The following is a 17,877-nucleotide window of genomic DNA, read 5'->3' on the forward strand; positions in this document are numbered from 1 at the left end:
GCCCCGAATTGCAGTAACTTTGTGTTGGCACCAAAGCATCTGGTGTTTTCCTCTCTGAAGGATTGCTGTCCAGATGGGCCTGGGGACCACACCCCTGGATCCTCCTCCTGAGACGGGCACCTGAATCTATGGAAGGCAGAACTGGTTTCCACTTAGACCACTAGTTCTGTAGTGACACCACTTCTCTGGTGAGAAAGGAAGAAAGCAACACACCTAACTTTGTCTGAGAGCCACAGTCAAGGTGAGGCAACCAAGAAGTTGGTGATTTACACAGCTGTCGCTTTTATTTCCTCTTCCTCCCATGTAGTGCTGAAGTGGTCATGGGCTTTTGAGGTCCGACCAAGAAGCTTAGATAGATCCCTTAAGAACACATGTGTCTGACAAGATGAAGTTCATGTATACAGACACAGTCTTCTTATTTCTTCCGAAAACACTTCTGCTGATTATTATGGGGTAGAAGTTACAGTGAGAGCTATTAAGGGATGTGAACAGAATGTGAACAGAGCTTAGCTACAGGTAAGGCTATATTTTAAAACTTTTCCCTGAACTGGGTCTAAGACACTACATTTCTTACTTCCATAATGAAAGGAGGTCATATAAAACCAATGTTTATGGATTTGTTTGTTTATGGCATTGATGCTATATGCCAGATGGTCTTTGTACCACTGCATCTTCCTGTAGACACCAGGGACATCACATTGTCAAGAAGATGTGTGTAGAATGAAAAAGAAGGGTTGACATTTCAAGTGCCTTGTTAGAAAGACTGCAGAAGTTCTGAGGATGTATCTGCAATGGTTAATCTCGGCTGTCAACTTGGCTGAATCTGGAACTGAGAAACATAGCTGTGAGGGATTTTCTCGACTAGGCTAATTGAAGTGGAAAGACTCACCCTAAATGTGGGCAGTGTCCACTAGCAGTGGTCCGAATATCAGGAAGTCAGAGGGAAAACTTTAGCTTTTTGCCTGCTTCCATTTGTATCTTGCTGGCAAGCTCATCTACCCTATTTGCAAGTTCATTCACTCTGTTCACAACTCATCTTGTTTGTAGTTGCTGTTGCTTCCACCACATCCTCTATTGACATTGGAAACCAGCATTTTTGGCCTTCCACCATGGAGTGAAGTCAGTGGCTCTCCAGGAATCCCCCAGGCCTGAGCAACTCTTGGTTCTCATTCTCTCCAGTGTGAAGGCAGCCATTGCTGGACTACCCAGACTGCACTGTGTAAGTCACTCAAATAAGTCCTGCTTTAATACATGAATTTTATAAGTTATGTTCCTTTACAGAACCCTAACTACTTTATCTTTTTGTGTCAAAGTGGGAAATGAAATCATGGGGCCTGGGAAACATCAAGAAAAGTGACTCTTCCAAAGTCACACAGAAAGTTAACTGTGGCCAAGACAAATCTGAGCCAGCTGTTCCCACCTACCAAACAAGCATACCTTCCTCCTGCTTTTCCCAGACCTGATCTCTGGTCCCCAACCATGAAATTCACCTTGGCTATGATGCGGCACAAAGGAGCTCCCTCCTGGGTCAGGCTGAACAAGTTCCCTGTGGTAGACTCCATGATGTAGATATTGTCTGAGGTATCGATTTTTCTCACAAGTGCCTAGGAAAAGAAAAAAGTCAGCTGGTTAACATCCACCTGCCCTTTGCTCCTCTTCCTAAATGGAATACCAGTGGGTCCATGCTTCTAATAACCTCTGTGGAATCTACAGTCTTGTCCCACCTACTTGTAGGAGCAATAAGACACTAGCTGTGGGTGAGGTCTAGGCACCATTGAAAAGATGCAGAGATGGAGCATCATTTCAAACCAATAGTGCATGGGGATCAAATGAGCTCTATTTTAGTTCACAGAAGGCCTCAGAAAATACCACTTGGTTGTGCTGTAAGTTCACAATGAGAACAGAAACCACAGACAAAATAAACAAGCATCAATTGTGACAGCAAAGGCATGTCCATAGTTACGGCGAAAGAATTTGTTCATTCTGTGTGGCTGTTAGACAAGGATGAACCCCAGCTGGTGATGGGTTCAAGGGCTGAGACAAGCACTCCACATTACCATCACACTGCCTGGGGATGTTTGTATTGGGAATATAACCACAAGAAATAGTGACACCAGAATTCTACTAACAGGTAGGTAACTCCAAGAGTAACGAATGCTACACTGATCAAAGATGAAACACTCTAGTATGTGTGGAGAGGCTTGGATATAGGACCACACTATTAAGGAAGAGCCAGGGAAGCCATTAACAAATAAGATATGAAGATTATTCCTAGAAGAGTTTAGCTAATTCCTGGGGGAGGAAAGCATTACAAATTGAAATCACTTCATACTCAGCCATTAGCCTTGGCACATATGACTCATTATTGATTATCAACTATTCTCACCTACTAATGAATACAGTTGCTCAAATTTCCCCTAAGAAGTATGGATATGGAGACCTGCCTTCCTGGGCCTCCTATGAGAAAACAAAATCTGGAAAATATGGGTGCAAATTTCAGGTATCTTTTTAGTGGTTCTCTGTGTATACATGTGTGTGAGCATATGTGCATGCCCATTTGCACCATGTGTGTTTGCATGTATATGCACTTGTGTGTGCATGCATGTGTGTGCACATGTGTATTTATATATGCCTGTGTACATGCATATACGTATATATGTGTGTGAATGTATGTATGCAAGAATATGTACATGTGTGCATGCATGGATATGTTTGTCTCTCTCCATCTAATATTTTGATACAAGGTCTCTCACTGAACCCAGAGCTTACCAGTTCCACCAGTGAGCTCAAAGGGTCTTTCTTTCTTCCTCTCCAGCTCTAGAATGGCAGACACACCGCTGCAGCTGCACCAGCTTCTTTAACATAGGTGGATCTGGGAGATTGAATTTAGGTCTTTGTTCTTGAACAACAATTACTTTACAGGTTGAGCCCTCTCCCTAGTCCTTTTTCATATTGTCTTGAAACAGAGACTCATGCAACCCATGCCCAATTCTCCTGCCACTGTCTCTAAGAGCTGAGATTATAGGCATATACTGCAACCCCTGCACTGTTTATTTTAAATATTAAGAGGCCATGTTTTTAAATAACCTGGTGTTGTAGAAAGGATTCTCGAAGGAAGGAAGGGATCCGGGCTCTAGTCTCTGCTTGTCTTCAGTGCTCTGTTCTAACCAAGAACAAATCTGGCTGAGGGCAGATTCTGAAACTAAAATGCCTGAGTTCCAATCCTGACTCTGCCATTTCTGGAGCTGTATCCTAGAGCAAATGATTTGCTGTAGCCTTTCCTTGCCTCAGTTTCCCCATCTGTACAATGTTGGAATAAGCAGCATCTGTCTCTCATAGGATGCTCTTATCCTGAACTTGCTAACATGCACAGAGAGAACTTCTGAAAGAGCCTACCATAGTGAAGTAAAACATTGTTAGAAGTCATCATTTTGTGGTCTTGGGAAAATGAGATAAACTTCTTAGGACTTGGTTTCACCACTTATAAATTGATTAAAGTGAAAAAATTTGGGTGTCTCTCTCTTACTTCTTTTTTATTCAAACTCACAGAATTCTTCACACACAGCATGCTAATCCTCTACATAGAACAGTCTTAGACTAAGTATGTATTTAAGCAAACTACATTAAAAACAAAAATATTTTATTCTCTAAGACTTGGTAGGTACCTCATACAAGAGATTCAACAAAAGCTAGCACGATCTCTGTAATGAACATACATGTTCGGCTCCCTCCCCCCTCTTGCCATGAGCAGCTACACATGAGACACACACTCAAATGGAAATGTAGATTTCATATATTGGGGTCCCGTACCTAAATGATAATTACCTAATGTTCCTGATGAGTGTTTGCACTTGAAGCAAATTAGCATTAAATTAAACAATTCGAGCCCAATGTCTTCTGCAATCAACTGCTAATATTAGACCATTTATGTCTGAGAATAATTTCATGTTAATGTCTATACACATATATACAATAATTACACCCCAGACATATCTCGGGGACAAAAAAAAAAGTTGTAAGCATACTTTCCCACAGCATAAATTTGGAAAAACAGACCAAAGCTCTGAACATTACAATGTCAGTCTTTAATTCAACTCTCATTTCACACTGGAGAAACCTGAAGTACACACAACTGACCAAGGTCAAACACACACGGTCCATAGGAGCTGGACTTCGTTCCCAGTGCAACAGTTAATCCTTGTGGCCAGTCTGACTGGATTTCACATCACAATGGAAACACACCTCTGGGTGTATCTATGAGTGTTTCTAGAAAAGTTTAACTGAGGGGCACCATCTCATGAGCTAGGGGCCCAGAATGAATAAGAAGAAAGTGAACTGAGTACCAGCTTTCATCTCTGCTTCCTGACTGAGGACACAATGTGACAGCTGCCTCATGAGCCTGCTCCTAGGCCTTTCCATCGTGATGGACTGTGTCCCTCTTTCAACAGTACCCAAAATAACCCCTCCCACTGGGTGGTGGTGGTGGTGCACACCTTTAATCCCAGCACATGGGAGGCAGAGCCAGGAGAATCTCCGTGAGTTCAAGGCCAGCCTGGTCTACAGAGCGAGATCCAGGACAGGCTCCAAAGCTACACAGAGAAACCCTGTCTCAAAAAAACAAAAAAAACAAAACAACAACAACAAAAAAAAAACCCTCAAAATAACCCCTCCCTTTTTAAAGTTGCTTTTGTCTGATCTTTTGTCCTAGCCACACAACTACTCCCTGTGTGTCTGCATTTCCACCTCGAAGGTCAGCAGTCCCGTTACTAGTACGCACATGACCTCACTTAGACTGGAAAAGCCAAAAGCCGAAGCAAGTGTGCCTTTCAATCCCATCAACAACACTCACTGTATCCTGGCCTCATCAGCATCTAACAATCCATGGAGTCACCAGGGCTCCCACAACAGGAGGCAGAGCTGACCCAGAGCCCTTTGCTGATTCCACTGTCTTCCATCATGCTCTTGCCAAAACCACACTTCCCCTGATCTACTTCCAGGTGAGATTAGCTCAGCATGTCTCTATTATGGAGGTCTCTCCCAACTGATGCCTTTGTGCTCACTCCCAAAGTCTCTCCTCCTACTCAAGTCCTTCTTCATCAAACTTGAAACAGCTTTCCTCACCATAGCCAGCTTCCTCCCTTTAACCCCAGGAACAGCCTATCTATCTTGGTAACTAATACACACGCATTTCTAAAGGTTAATTTGGGGGGAGCTTGGTTCAATTTTTGTTTTACAGGAAATCAAGGAGAAACTAGAGACATTCCAAAAAGATGCTTTACTCTAGATCATAAGAAGGATCAAAGATTGGAGACAAAAAAACAAGATAGGCTTAGCAGGGTGAGTGACAAATACATTCTTTTTTTTTTTTTTTTTGGTTTTTCGAGACAGGGTTTCTCTGTGTAGCTTTGCACCTTTCCTGGGACTCACTTGGTAGCCCAGGCTGGCCTCGAACTCACAGAGATCCTGGCTCTGCCTCCCGAGTGCTGGGATTAAAGGCGTGCGCCACAACCGCCCGGCTACAAATACATTCTTAAAAGACAGACCACATAGACATGAAACAACAAAAATAATAAAAATGTCTTTAAGTTCAGGAAAAATGACATGGAGAAGCAAGAATTTGTGAAGTCGTCCAGCTCTAAATAAGGCACTAGAAAGTGCAGTGTCTTTCAATTCTGTCTCAGTCAGAAAGAGCCACTGAAAGCCAGTGAAATCTATCAGAAGGGAGAGAAACCAACCTGGCTAGAATGCATTTCTCAAAGGATCAAGGAAAATATTGTGAGACTTTTCCTGGAGCTCTAGATGGGAAGTGTGTAGCTGGACAAAGTGAGCCAGGGAGTTACACTAGACCAGGCGGATTTGACCAGGCGTAGTGGATTAAGACAGCTACAGACCCCCAATCTATCCCTCCTGAAGAAGTTTGCATTCTAATCACCCCTCCTTTGAATTTTGATGCTTTGCTTGACCAATAGAAGTCAGTGCCTGGCAGGAGTGATATTCCAGGACTCCTAAGATGAAGTCATAAGAAGCCTTGAGCCTTCCACCCAGGCTTCTTTAGACAGTCCTTTGGGAGCCCTAGAGTGGTATGTAAGACATTTGAGAAGCCTGAAGAGTTTCTTGAAGAATCCCTATCTATACTTTCCACTAAGAACAGATTTGCAACATACACATGATGGAAGCTGACTGGAGGTCACTGAACTATCTGCCAGCTGGACAGCATCTTCTTGAGAGACAGGAAACAGTAGAGTCACTCAACTAAGCCCCACCCAAATCACTTACACTTATGATCATGAAATATGATGAAAACTACCATTGGGGTTTGCTTATATTCTTTAACAAGGTTATGAAGCATAGAGAAATGCCACAATGATCACCACAGATACTCCAAAGGGTAAATGGAGAAATAACCAGATCAAAGTTCTGGGAAGTGGGAAAGGGGAACAGCTCACGTCCTGGGGAACATGCTGGAAAAATGCATGATTCTGGAGGGATAACACAGAGACTGGGCACACTGGACAGAACCTGGACAAAGTATCAACAGCCCAGAGTTGGATTAACTGTTGATCAGGGGGAAATATCTCTTGGCTGAGAATACCCCATTTAGAAAGGTAAATGTAGATAAGATGTGGAAACCAGAGGCTTTTGGAAGACCAAACCTTGGGTGACTTTATTTCTTTCAAGCAGAAAAATATCCCTAAGTCTAGAAGAAAATGGAAAACAAAACAAAACAGAAGAATGTGCCAGAAAGCCATAGTATGTGGGAAAACTGTCCAGATCCAGATGGCTCCGAATTTGGTAGTCTCTTTGAAAGTGTTAGTGTATCAACAGGAAGAACCAGGGACCGAGACTGCTATTGAAAAACAATGATGCAGTTGAAAGAAATACTACTCAAGCCCAACCTGTTCAAACATATAAGAAGATGGTGCTGCAGTGTCTGGCTCCAGAGCTACTTAGTCCTCATGGCCCAAATGTGCCAGAGATCTGCCCAAGAGGGTTCCTTGAGGCAACAAGGGTGGGAACCAGATGGAAATCCTCTGTAGGAGCCAGGGGTCCCAAAATCCAAAGGAATCTTAGAGTGAGAAGTAGGGGCAGCAACCATCATGACATAATGCTATTTGTGTCTGTGATTTTGCATATTTTTAACCCAACAGCTAAAATTTTTCAGCATAGTATTATGTAATTTCCTGCAGATTATGTATATTGACATAAAAATAAAATCCCTGCATCAGTCATTCATATGTAGTCACTGTAATTTGAATATCAAAATAACAACTTCATCATCCATTTAAAAATATGTGAAAAATATTTCTTTGACATTTTTATAACTTCTCATCATTAAATTTATATCCTCAGTGTACTTTCCTCTCAAAAATTTTCCTTAATGTATTGAATTTAAATGTTAAAGTGTTTTATTGATCACCCTTATGATACTTATCATTGATATTTTGACATTTTATTTTATATACTTTATTATAAGGTTCCAAGTGTCACAAACAAACAAACCCAAATTTTTCCTGGTTGATTGACATCACAGTTATCATCAGTACAACTGGTAAACATGAAACAAATTTTGATAACTACAAATCTTACAAATCAAAATTTTATTGCAAATATATCTTGATGGAATGGATAGTTGAAAATATATATATATATATATATATATATATATATATATATATTATAAATGGAATTAGTCCAGCTGCTAGTAATTAATTTTATAATTTTAAGCATTAGATATTATATTTCTGGTATAAATATTTCAAAAATATTTTGACAATTGCTCTTTTCAATAGTGCACACCAAATCTGTGGGGGGGGGGGGAATCTAAAACAAAGCCAACTACATTGAGAATCATCATTTAGAGTCTTTGGCTCTCCTGTGATACTTTTCTTTCCAGTTAATGTCACAGTCTAGGGATGAGTATGAAAAATGACTGAAGGGAACTGCTTTCATTTAAGTAGGTACTTTAAAACAGTCGTTTTTAAGATTGGATGTGTCCCACCAATCTTCTCTTTGTTCTGATTCAAGAGCCATACACTGTTCCAGAATAAAACAAATAGAAAAGATAAACTACCTGGAAATTCCCATACCCCATCACATGCTCTGCCAACTATCTGAATTCAGAAAACCCCACTCTGGGGAAAACATACAATTTCTAATGCCCCTCTCAACACAACTGTGTAAAAAATCTGTGGAGCCAGTCATGATGGCCCAAGGGCTTCATCATTCCCGGATGGAGGCTTCTCCCTGACTTGATTTCCAGGTTTTTGGAAGACCAAGTGTGGGGTGTGTGATAAGCACAGCTTCCCTCTGAGAATTAACACACGTGCTAGTAAAAGCCACATGCATCCCTGAGAAAGAAGACACATGGAAAGGGAAGATCTAGAAATAAGTTTACTTGAAACGCAATGTGCTTGCGTGTCTGCTGGGAACCTGAGAAATGCAATGCATCCAAAGTGGTTCGAAGCTCAGCAGCTCAAGTCGCCTGAAAGAGCCACTGAAGCCTGGGGTGTTAGTCACACATGTACAGAAGGGGCAAGCACTGAAGGCATTCCTACCATGCAGGGTGGGAAGGAATGCACGCCGAGCACATCAGTGTAAAATACTTGCAAATTCCTGACTTTTCAGGAAGGAGGAAATGTCCACATGTCCTTCTGTGAGAACAGGGACATTTTTCTCCCATATACGGTAAATACAGCAGCACAAGTAATCTGCAATGGCTTTCTTAGTAGGTACATGTTCACACTTGCTTGTGGCTATGGACAACAGAAATACATTCTCGGGCCGGCATCCTGTCCAAACCCCATCCAAGACTGTAATCTCTTTCCCTTAGCTGCAATGTACATTTAAGGCCCCCGGATGCCCTAGGGATAGAATCTAAGGACAAAATGATGCCTGGGGTTTCTGCCCTAAGGATTGAGAATTGGCCTACTTCAATCTTCTTGCAGAGAGTGTAGTAGTAAGATAACACTGAGTCTGAGGTGCTAACCCATCTGGGCACTCCAGTTATGTTTGGCATAAATCAGCATAAGTCAATATTTCCCAAAACCCCCTCCCCATTACTTCAGAGACAACCTGGACTGTAGCCACAAAGGAAACCAGATACTGCCTATAATGGTTAACATTGGTTGTCAACTTGACAGGTTCTAGAATCACCCAGGAGACACACCTCTGGGCATGCTTGTGATTTCTAGATTCAGTCAACTGAGCTAGGAAAACCAGTCTTAACTGTGAGCAGCGCCATTGTAAGGGCTTTGATCCCAGCATGAATAAAAAGGAGACCTACCGTGAGCTGAGCACTGGCACCTATCTGTCTGCTTCCTGGCTGCAGGTGAGGTGTGACCTCTCTCACATTCCTGCTGCCGAGCCATGATGGACCAACCTGCAAACCTAAAGCCAAACAACTTCTTCCCTTAGTTGCTCTTCACGGGAATTTTTGTCACAGCAATGAGTAATGAATGCTCCCCACAAACAAAGTGGACGAAAATCCTCCCAGTTGGGATAAGCAGTGGAATTGAGTTTGTTTTCCATTTGCTTTTTCTCCTAGGGAGTTATAAAACAAGATGGGGGAAATGTCTGGAAATGTCTACATCTTCTCTGACACGTGCACTTGGGATATGTCTATGTTGCTATTTAATCTCACTGCAGCCTCACTTTACCTGGATAGGACAACACGGCTGAGCAAAACCTGAGAGTGGCAAACCGAATCAGAAGCAACTTTTAGACCCTAGAGTCAGGGAATCTATCCATGATTTCATGGCCATGACGTTATGAACTGCTTCTGAGCCTCCTAGAAGCAAGCTGATTTCTGACTATGATCCCAAAAGGACAATGGCTTCAGGAACGTGAAGGGTGCCCCACAGACAGCTGGCTTCCCTCTGCTCCATCTGCCACCATATCATCCTTACTGAACAGTTAAAATAATATCAGTACACAATTATGAAATTATGACACTCCTGTTACAAAACTTACTGTTTTAAGGCAGAGCATATTTCTAGCCAATAATATACAATCCAGAGAGTATCACCAGTTATCATGTGTTATTTCATTTACTCTAACCCAATCCATTGTAGTAGCAAGGAAAACAAGGGTCAGAAAGATGAAGAAGCTTGCCCAAGTTTGCAGAATGAGTTAGTGGCAGTCAGGATTTGAACTCTGATTTGGTTCCAAACCCTATGCTTGGTCTCCTACCTCCACCACATAATGTCCACATTTGTAGACTTATAGCCTATTGAGAGAGAAGGAACTTATAAGACATTCAGCCCAACTTCCATCTGCTGCCTCAGTCCTCTGGTCATTGCCAGCTCACCTGAGCCATGGAATCTTCCTAAGGCAGCCCCTCACATTGCTGGGAAGCCCTGCTACTCTATATGGGGTACCCTGGAGGTTAAATCCAATGACCCTAGTGCACTTCCCTTTGTGGCTTCAAAGCACCTCGTAGGGTTTAAATGTCCATTTCCAGATTGAGCGTCTCCTGCCCCCTCCAAGTATTCTTCAAAACCTCCATCTTCAGCACCTCCCTTTGTTCTCGGAACTTCCCCTGAGTGTGTGTGATGATTGTCACTGTCAACTTGACTAGATTTGGAATCACCCGGGAGATACACCTTGAAGCTCGCCTATGAGAATGTTTTCAGAAAGGTTTAACAAGGGTGGAAGGCTCACTCTGATTGTGGGTTATACAATTCAGTGGACTGGGGTCCCAGTACAAATAAAAAGGGGGGACGGAAGAAGTCAGCTGAGCATCAGCATTCTCTGCTCTCTGCTTCCCTTGATGAGGGGTCTACACTGCATGTCCCTGACCCTGTGAACCCTGTGACCCTCAAACTGTGGGTCAAAATAAGTCCTTCTTCCCTTAAGATGCTTTTTGCCAGGCATTTTGTCAACACAGATATTGCCAATAGCTAATATAGGCCCCAAACAGGACTGAATTCTATTCCAGGATGAGTCAGAGCAAGATGGAGTAATATTACATTATTATCACCTTTGTTGTTTGCATTGTTTCACTGTTATTTATATGTGATTTAGAGAGATTGTTCTCACTTACTACTCAACACAGCTCTATAGTGCTAAAAAAAAATATCTCCAAAATGCATGCTTTGAAACACCAGGATCCCGGCATAAGTAAACAGACACTTATCTTTTTAAAATGTGATCCTACCAGTTTGAAATGTACCACTTGGCCTTCTCCACCATGTATTGTTCAAATCATCAAGAGATATGTGCCTTAGAAATACATGAACAAAACAAGTCAAAATCCCTGCTACAGGGAGACAAAACTCATGAATATAAGGGGATGAGCATGCCCGTGAAAATATTTTCAAAGAGGCTTAAGGAGGATAGAAAGCCCATCCTGAGTCTGAGTGGTACCATACAGTAGGTCCTTGGGAAGAAGCAGAATGGACATAATAGATGCAAATAAAGAGGTTTTATTTTATTTACAACAGGATACCCCAAATACAGGCTCCTGACATAAGAGACTCCCCTAACATCCTAGGGAATGACATTGAGTCTCTGACTTAATAACCATGTGCTTGCAACTCTGAACACCAGTGACCCTGCCTACAGACAATATATTTCTTGAAGTCACTACTGTCCTTCAAGGGAATTTGCTAAGAAGATATGGATCATCCAAGATGCAGTATGAGCACAGCAAGCCTGGCCTGTAGGGGACTCAGAGGACACCATGATGAATGTTGGGAGGAAAGGAGGGAAATACCAGGAAATGAAGTTACCAGGAAGAAAATAAATATGCAGAAACATCAAGGACAGACTTTGTCACCCCTCCCTGGGAAGCAAGACTGAGAGGAATTCAACTGTTACAGAAGAGCAGCTGACCCTGATCAGCTGCCAGGCCAGGCATCAGAGACCTGGGCAGTCACACCTCCCAATGGGACAGTAGCTAGCCAGAAGCTTGGGAGTACGGAGTTAGGAGTTCTACCCTGAATAGAATCAGAATGAGGGACAAGCAGAATGAAGCTTGACCTAGGGGGTCAGATACGTGGTCCACGTCTCCAAAGAATCATGGCCCTTCCCATGACTATCACTTAAAGCAGGAGAAACCCTGCCTGTTAGAAAGAGATGCTGGACCTCACTTAGAAATTCCTCTGGTGAGATGGGTCCCCATGGTTTAGGTCTTCTTCCGACTTCAATATTTCAGTCCATCGTGCACTAGCTATTCTTACCAACATGGATAGTCGTGTTTAATGATTCAGTATGGGACATGAACCCTAAAGTGAACACCCTTGCTCCTCCATGTCATTGCTAACACTGGTTCGTTAACTCAGAGTGCCTACCTCAGAGCCCCCAGTGTCACAGGGCCCCAGAGCACCAGCACCTCAGCCTTGAGAGCCTCTGTCTATTTATTTCAGATCCTAAGCACAGGGAGGGTAGCCTTTGAGGACCCTCCTGCAGCTGAGAGGATGAGAGTACCTAGGGCCAGCCACACTGGCACAGGTGGAGGAACATGGATCAAGGTGGGACTAGCAGGAGAACCAGGCGAGAAGAGCCTGGGCCCTGTGCAAAATGGGACACACACAGGAAAGGAAGAGAGGGATCTCTGAGCTCATCGGAGAGGCCGATTTTGGAGAAAATCAGACATTTATTATTTATGGGAGGCTTTTATTTGGTGGTGGGAAAGAATGGTAAGTATGTGGCACAGTATTCCTGAACTATAAATAACATGTAAATAGCTTTCCTAATGAAAACCTTACGGAGCCTGCTGTGTTGGGAGGGCTTCTAGAATACCAAAGTAGGGAGTGGGAAGTGACGCGTATTTAACCCACAGGCCTTCCACCTGCTCGTCACTTCTTCTTACTTTTATTCTTGAGAAAGTTTCACCTCACAGATGAAGTAGAGAGCAAGGGAAGTCAAAAGCCTTGACAAACACTCTGTTGTGAACCAGTCTGATACATCTGTCAGACGACGACAGAGTGCACCACACCCTCTTTCTGGAATCAAGCATGAGCCTGCCTAGAAGCAGAGGATGACCTTTCTAGAGTCTTCTCTGTGGCCAAGACTTCAAAAACTGCTTGGCTCCTGCAGGTAACTTAAGTTCTTCAAGATAAGAAGGGCCCCTGTGTGCTGTGAATAATAGCTCAACAGAAAAGATTCAGGGCACTAGGAACAGTATTGAAAGATACATCAAGCCCTGACACCACCTTGTGTAACTTGGCTAAATCTTTCCTCTCTGACATCTGGAAACTATAGAGTTGGGTTAGATAGTCTGGAAACCGCAGCTGAGTCCTGTCAGCCTCCACACAGATGCTGGCATGGGCACTGGTGGTCTGAAGAGGATGTCTCTCGAGAAAGGCCATTTTGGATATTCTCAGCCTGGCTGAGTCACTCAGTGCTCCCTCCCTGGTGGCCCCACAGTGTCCTCTGTCTCCCCATCCACACTGACCTGCACTTCCCGAGTCAGAGCCAGCTCCAGTAGCTGGCCAAAGTGCTGGCCCAGCATGCTCAGGGTCTCACTCACGCAGGCCTTCATTGACTTCAAAACATGCTCATTTTCCACCTGGAGGCACCTGGGAGGAAGAACCACAGAGTGGGCCACCAGAAGGGGCACTTGGTTGGACCACAGCTGTGGCTAGGGTAAACCTGGACTTGCTCAAGGCATGGTGGGTGGAAAGAATGGACTAGAGGGAAGACACCGGTTCCAAGAGAATCAGAGATGGAATCTGCCAGCTTGATTTGTCCCCTGGCCTCTTGCTATCTAGAGAAGTGCCGGAGTCATCACATCCCCTGCTGTTGGAAAGTGCTATCACCAGGAAGGGGCAAAGTCAAGATCTCTAGGTTCTCCCTGGGAGAGTGGGCTACCAATATGGCCAAGTCATCTGGTCTCAGTGGTGTCTGAGGTGGAGGGGCAGTAAGCTTTGGAGAAGGTAGCTACAGCATGAGGCACCATTAGTGTTCTCACTATAGCTTGTAAGAATTGCTGCCCTTGCATAAACCAGATAGAAATGATGGCAATACCAATAGACATGTTAACATGGAAGGGGGGAAGTTTTAGGGATCCCACCACTAGACAAGGAACTATAGGCAATGAATGACTGTTGGAGAAGAATTGGCCTCTTCCGGGGATAAGCTTCTTATTGGTTGTCCAGTCCAGAGTGGTAGCCTTGAAACCACACCACCAACAAAAATGGACTCAGAAAATTATATTTATATACATTTGTGCCTGTACCTACATACATATATACATGTATATGTATTATTACATCCATATATACACATATAATCAAAATAAAATACACTATTAAGTTGAGAGTGGGGTCATGAGAGGCATTGAGTGGTGAAAGGGATGTGGAAAGTAATATGGTTCTATTTCAGTTTAAAACTTATTTTTAACAAGAAAGAAAAACAGAAGGATTGTTGCCACAATATGAAAAAAAAATAGAAGAAGAAGCTGCCTCAAAGATTTCCTCCCAGACAGGAAAAGTAAAGGGGATTAGACTGACATCCACCCCATGGCATGAGAATATTCTGCCCAGAAAAGGGAAAGACTCTCCAGCTTCCCACAGATGCCAAAATCCAGGTTTGAGGCATGAAAGGTAAAGGAACATATCAACACACACTCAGAGTGTGTCATTACGAAGTTGAATGTGTATGTGTGCATCTGAGTGTGAGCTCATATATGTTTATGGTATGATATAGGGGCAAGAAGCTGTGGGCAGATTTCTATGATCTTATGAGTGTATGTTTATATGTCTGTGTGTGAGTGAGTGTGTGTCTGTGAACATCTCTGTCTCTGTGCATATGTGTAGAAGTGTGAGTTCAGCTTTCACCTTAACTGAGATCTTGCCTTCACTCTGCAGACCAAGGGGGTTCTCCAAACCTGAAGGAAACCTTTTCCCATTATCAGCTTACCCCAAACAGCTTTCCACTAACATCCAAGGCTCTCTTCTAACTGTCCCTTTACCTAGGCTCTGAATATGGGGCAAAAACCTCATGGGAATCTTTTATTATTTTATTTTACTTTTTTGGTTCTACTATGCAGGCCTTCCTGGCCTGGAACTCACTAGGTAAACCATACTGGACTTGGAGCAATCCTCCTGCTTCAGCCTTCTAAGTGTTGCAATTACAGACATATAACACTACACTGTCTTTTCAAAATAATCTTTTGATGTTTCTGAGAATGCCAAGAAAAAGAAACTCCTGCCTACCACCAGCTAGTGCAAGCTCCTGACCTCCAGAAAAGATATTAGCCCCCTCTCCCTGAAGCCAGAAGGCCAGCTGGTCAAGCAGAGTGCCCAGGTGCACTTACCTCTCTGTGACTGCCGAGAGCTCAGAACATTTATCCATGAGCAACTTCTCTGCCTGTAATCAGAAAAGGTCCATGTCATTTCATTGAGGGCCAGCTGCCGTGCTCGGCACTCTGGGGCCCGAAAGTGAAGGGGGAAACAGGCACAGAAACCATAATGCACTGTGACCTGGGACATGAGTAGCCAAGGTCAGATGCATTGAGAGAGTAAGAAGAGGAAGCATACAATTAATTATACTGTGAGCTCTGAGAAGCCTCAGGGAGGAAGAGGCATTTAAGCTGGGTTCAAAGGATGAACCAACACTCACTGCCTGGACAGTGAAGGAAGGAGAAGTTTAAGGTGAAAGATGAAGAAAGAAAGGAGAGAGAGAAATCACGATGCGGGGTGGGGTGGAGGTTCAGTGGTTCATTTTGGACTGTGGGAAGATTTGAATGCATTTTGGAATCAGAAAAGCTGGGTCTGAACCTCCTTCACGCCATCCCCTGCTTAACGTGGGGCAAGTGATAGACATTCAGCCTTTGAATGTCTATCCCCTTAACCATAAAATGGGCACTATAATCCTAATCTTTTCAGTCAGCTGCATGGCAGGCTTTACGTGTAATAACTTAACCATCCTCATGGAATAAACATTGCTGGACTCACTGAATGCACTAGGACGTAGCGGAGTCAAATGACTTGCAAAGTCACATAATGCAGACTGATAATTGAAGCCATGCAGCCTGTACTAAAACTCTTTCTACTTGCAGTGGGTGTGCAAGTTAAATGAGATATTTGTGCAAAGGAAATGCCTGTCACAATGTCTTGCACAAGCATATAATCATTAAATGTTCTCACTATCTTTCTCTCCTTTATTAGAAGATGGGAGAGCCCTGGCCAGGAAAGGTTCAGACTCCAAAATACAGGAAGGCATGCCCACACCCAGCACTATGAGCCCTAGCCTGGCATGACTGACCTGGCCCATTTCCTGGGAGGAGGTCCTGCTGATGGTGCTGTACTCGCTGACCATGGAGCGTGCATGGCATGTCAGACGCACACTCATGCTGTGCACACGTGCCCAGCGGTCCTGGGCCAGCTTCTGCCCGATCCTGCGAAGCTCTGTGCTGATGACCCAGCCCCGCTTCAGGAGCAGCTGTAGTGGATCTCCTGGGCCAGAACCACCTGCTAGGATAAGGTCACCTTGTGTGTCTTCCTCCAAGCTGATGGGCTTTGCCTGCAAGACGCACATGCACTCACACTCGGTCATGAGCTTCAGATCCTCCATCCAGCGCTGGACCGAGTCCACCTGCATGAAGTGTAGCCTGCAACCAGGGAACAGTGGCAGGGTGACTGCCAACACTCTGCCTTTCCCAGAGAGCTCCCTTCCCAGGCCACTGATGTTCGCCGAGCATCTAGTTTAAGCTCAGCACTGTTTCTCCACTTCTCCCCACGATTTCTCATTATCACCATCCCACAGACAATAATTTACTCAGCGATTTCAGACATTAGTGAAACACTGGACACATGAGTTCATTGTATGTAGCATCACGCGTGTGTCAGGTACTGTGGGGAAACTGACACAGGAACTCTGGGCAGCTTAAAGGAAGAAGAGGAGCGAGGAGGGAGAAGGCAGCAGCAGAACTCACCACCACCCCCAGTACAACAGGACAGCTGATTACACACTCAACAGGCCATGTGTGGACTGTGCATAAGCTGGGCACTGGAATTCACCACTCATGGCTTCTAGCGAGGAAGCCAATGGGACTAGACACCTCATGTCCCTATTGCCATGCCCCCACAATGAGCTGAATCCTCTCAAATCATAAGCCAAAGTGAACTCTTCCATGTTACTTCTGTCGGGCATTTGGTCACAGCAATTAGTTAGATGTAACTAATACACCCCCCGGGCACAATGAGAAAGCTTTGGCACGAAGCTGTATTAATCCAATCCCCCTCCTATGCTGCCAAATTAAGCCAAGAATCATAGCAACTGGAGCTGTTGCCCACACATCAATCATGCCAATGGTGGAACTTAGCCTATGCAGGAGAAACTCCAGGACCGCTGGGGTCCAAGAGTTATGTCTATTGCCAGTTAGCTACAGAACCCTGTCTGAAACATGCAAGAACACAAATATTTGAGATGATTTTAGTCAGCACCTTCCCATAGAGTAATGGTCTTCTGGGAGTTGAAAGGAGGATGAGTCTCTCCCTTCAGACAGAGATCAAGGCAAGGTGTTCTCGGAGGGGCGAAGATAGGGCAGGATACTGTTTGGCCACATCAAGGCAGAGGAAGTATGCTTGAGGTATGACAGTCAAAGGTACAATGAGTCAGTTCCTTGGGTTTGATTTGTCCCTTTGGAAGAGGAGGAACAGTGAGAAGACAGAAGGCCAGAAACCTGACCTTGAGGGCAGGGTTCAGACATTTGTGCTGAAAGCCCTGACATGCTATTGAAGGGTGACGGGGCAGGACAGCAGAGGTAGAGACTGGAAGAGAAGGAAGATAGGAAAATCACAGTGTTCAGGACCATGTGCCAGGGCCAGTTCTCCGTATACCTCCTTGAGAATGAACGTGAGCACTGGATCTTCTGAGTGGACACACTCTTATCCCTGGCTGGCAGGGGTATGTTAGCCAGCTTTCTGTGGC

The 17,877-nt window shown here is 44.1% G+C and overlaps 1 protein-coding gene across 1 annotated transcript in view; it reads right to left on the reverse strand.

Annotated features, from left to right (window-relative positions):
• Insc (INSC spindle orientation adaptor protein) overlaps positions 1-17,877 on the reverse strand; it is a 112,119-nt gene that overhangs the window by 46,393 nt on the left and 47,849 nt on the right. The window contains exons 3-6 of the mRNA XM_052763368.1: positions 16,210-16,555; positions 15,260-15,312; positions 13,397-13,520; positions 1,491-1,604 (exon numbers count right to left, since the gene is read on the reverse strand). Coding sequence (XP_052619328.1) covers positions 1,491-1,604; positions 13,397-13,520; positions 15,260-15,312; positions 16,210-16,555 — 637 coding nt within the window. The remainder of the gene's footprint in view (positions 1-1,490; positions 1,605-13,396; positions 13,521-15,259; positions 15,313-16,209; positions 16,556-17,877) is intronic.

This window comes from Peromyscus californicus, unplaced genomic scaffold, assembly GCF_007827085.1.
Source record: "Peromyscus californicus insignis strain IS unplaced genomic scaffold, ASM782708v3 Scaffold_4__1_contigs__length_199733344, whole genome shotgun sequence".
Classification (NCBI taxonomy): Eukaryota; Metazoa; Chordata; class Mammalia; order Rodentia; family Cricetidae; genus Peromyscus; species Peromyscus californicus.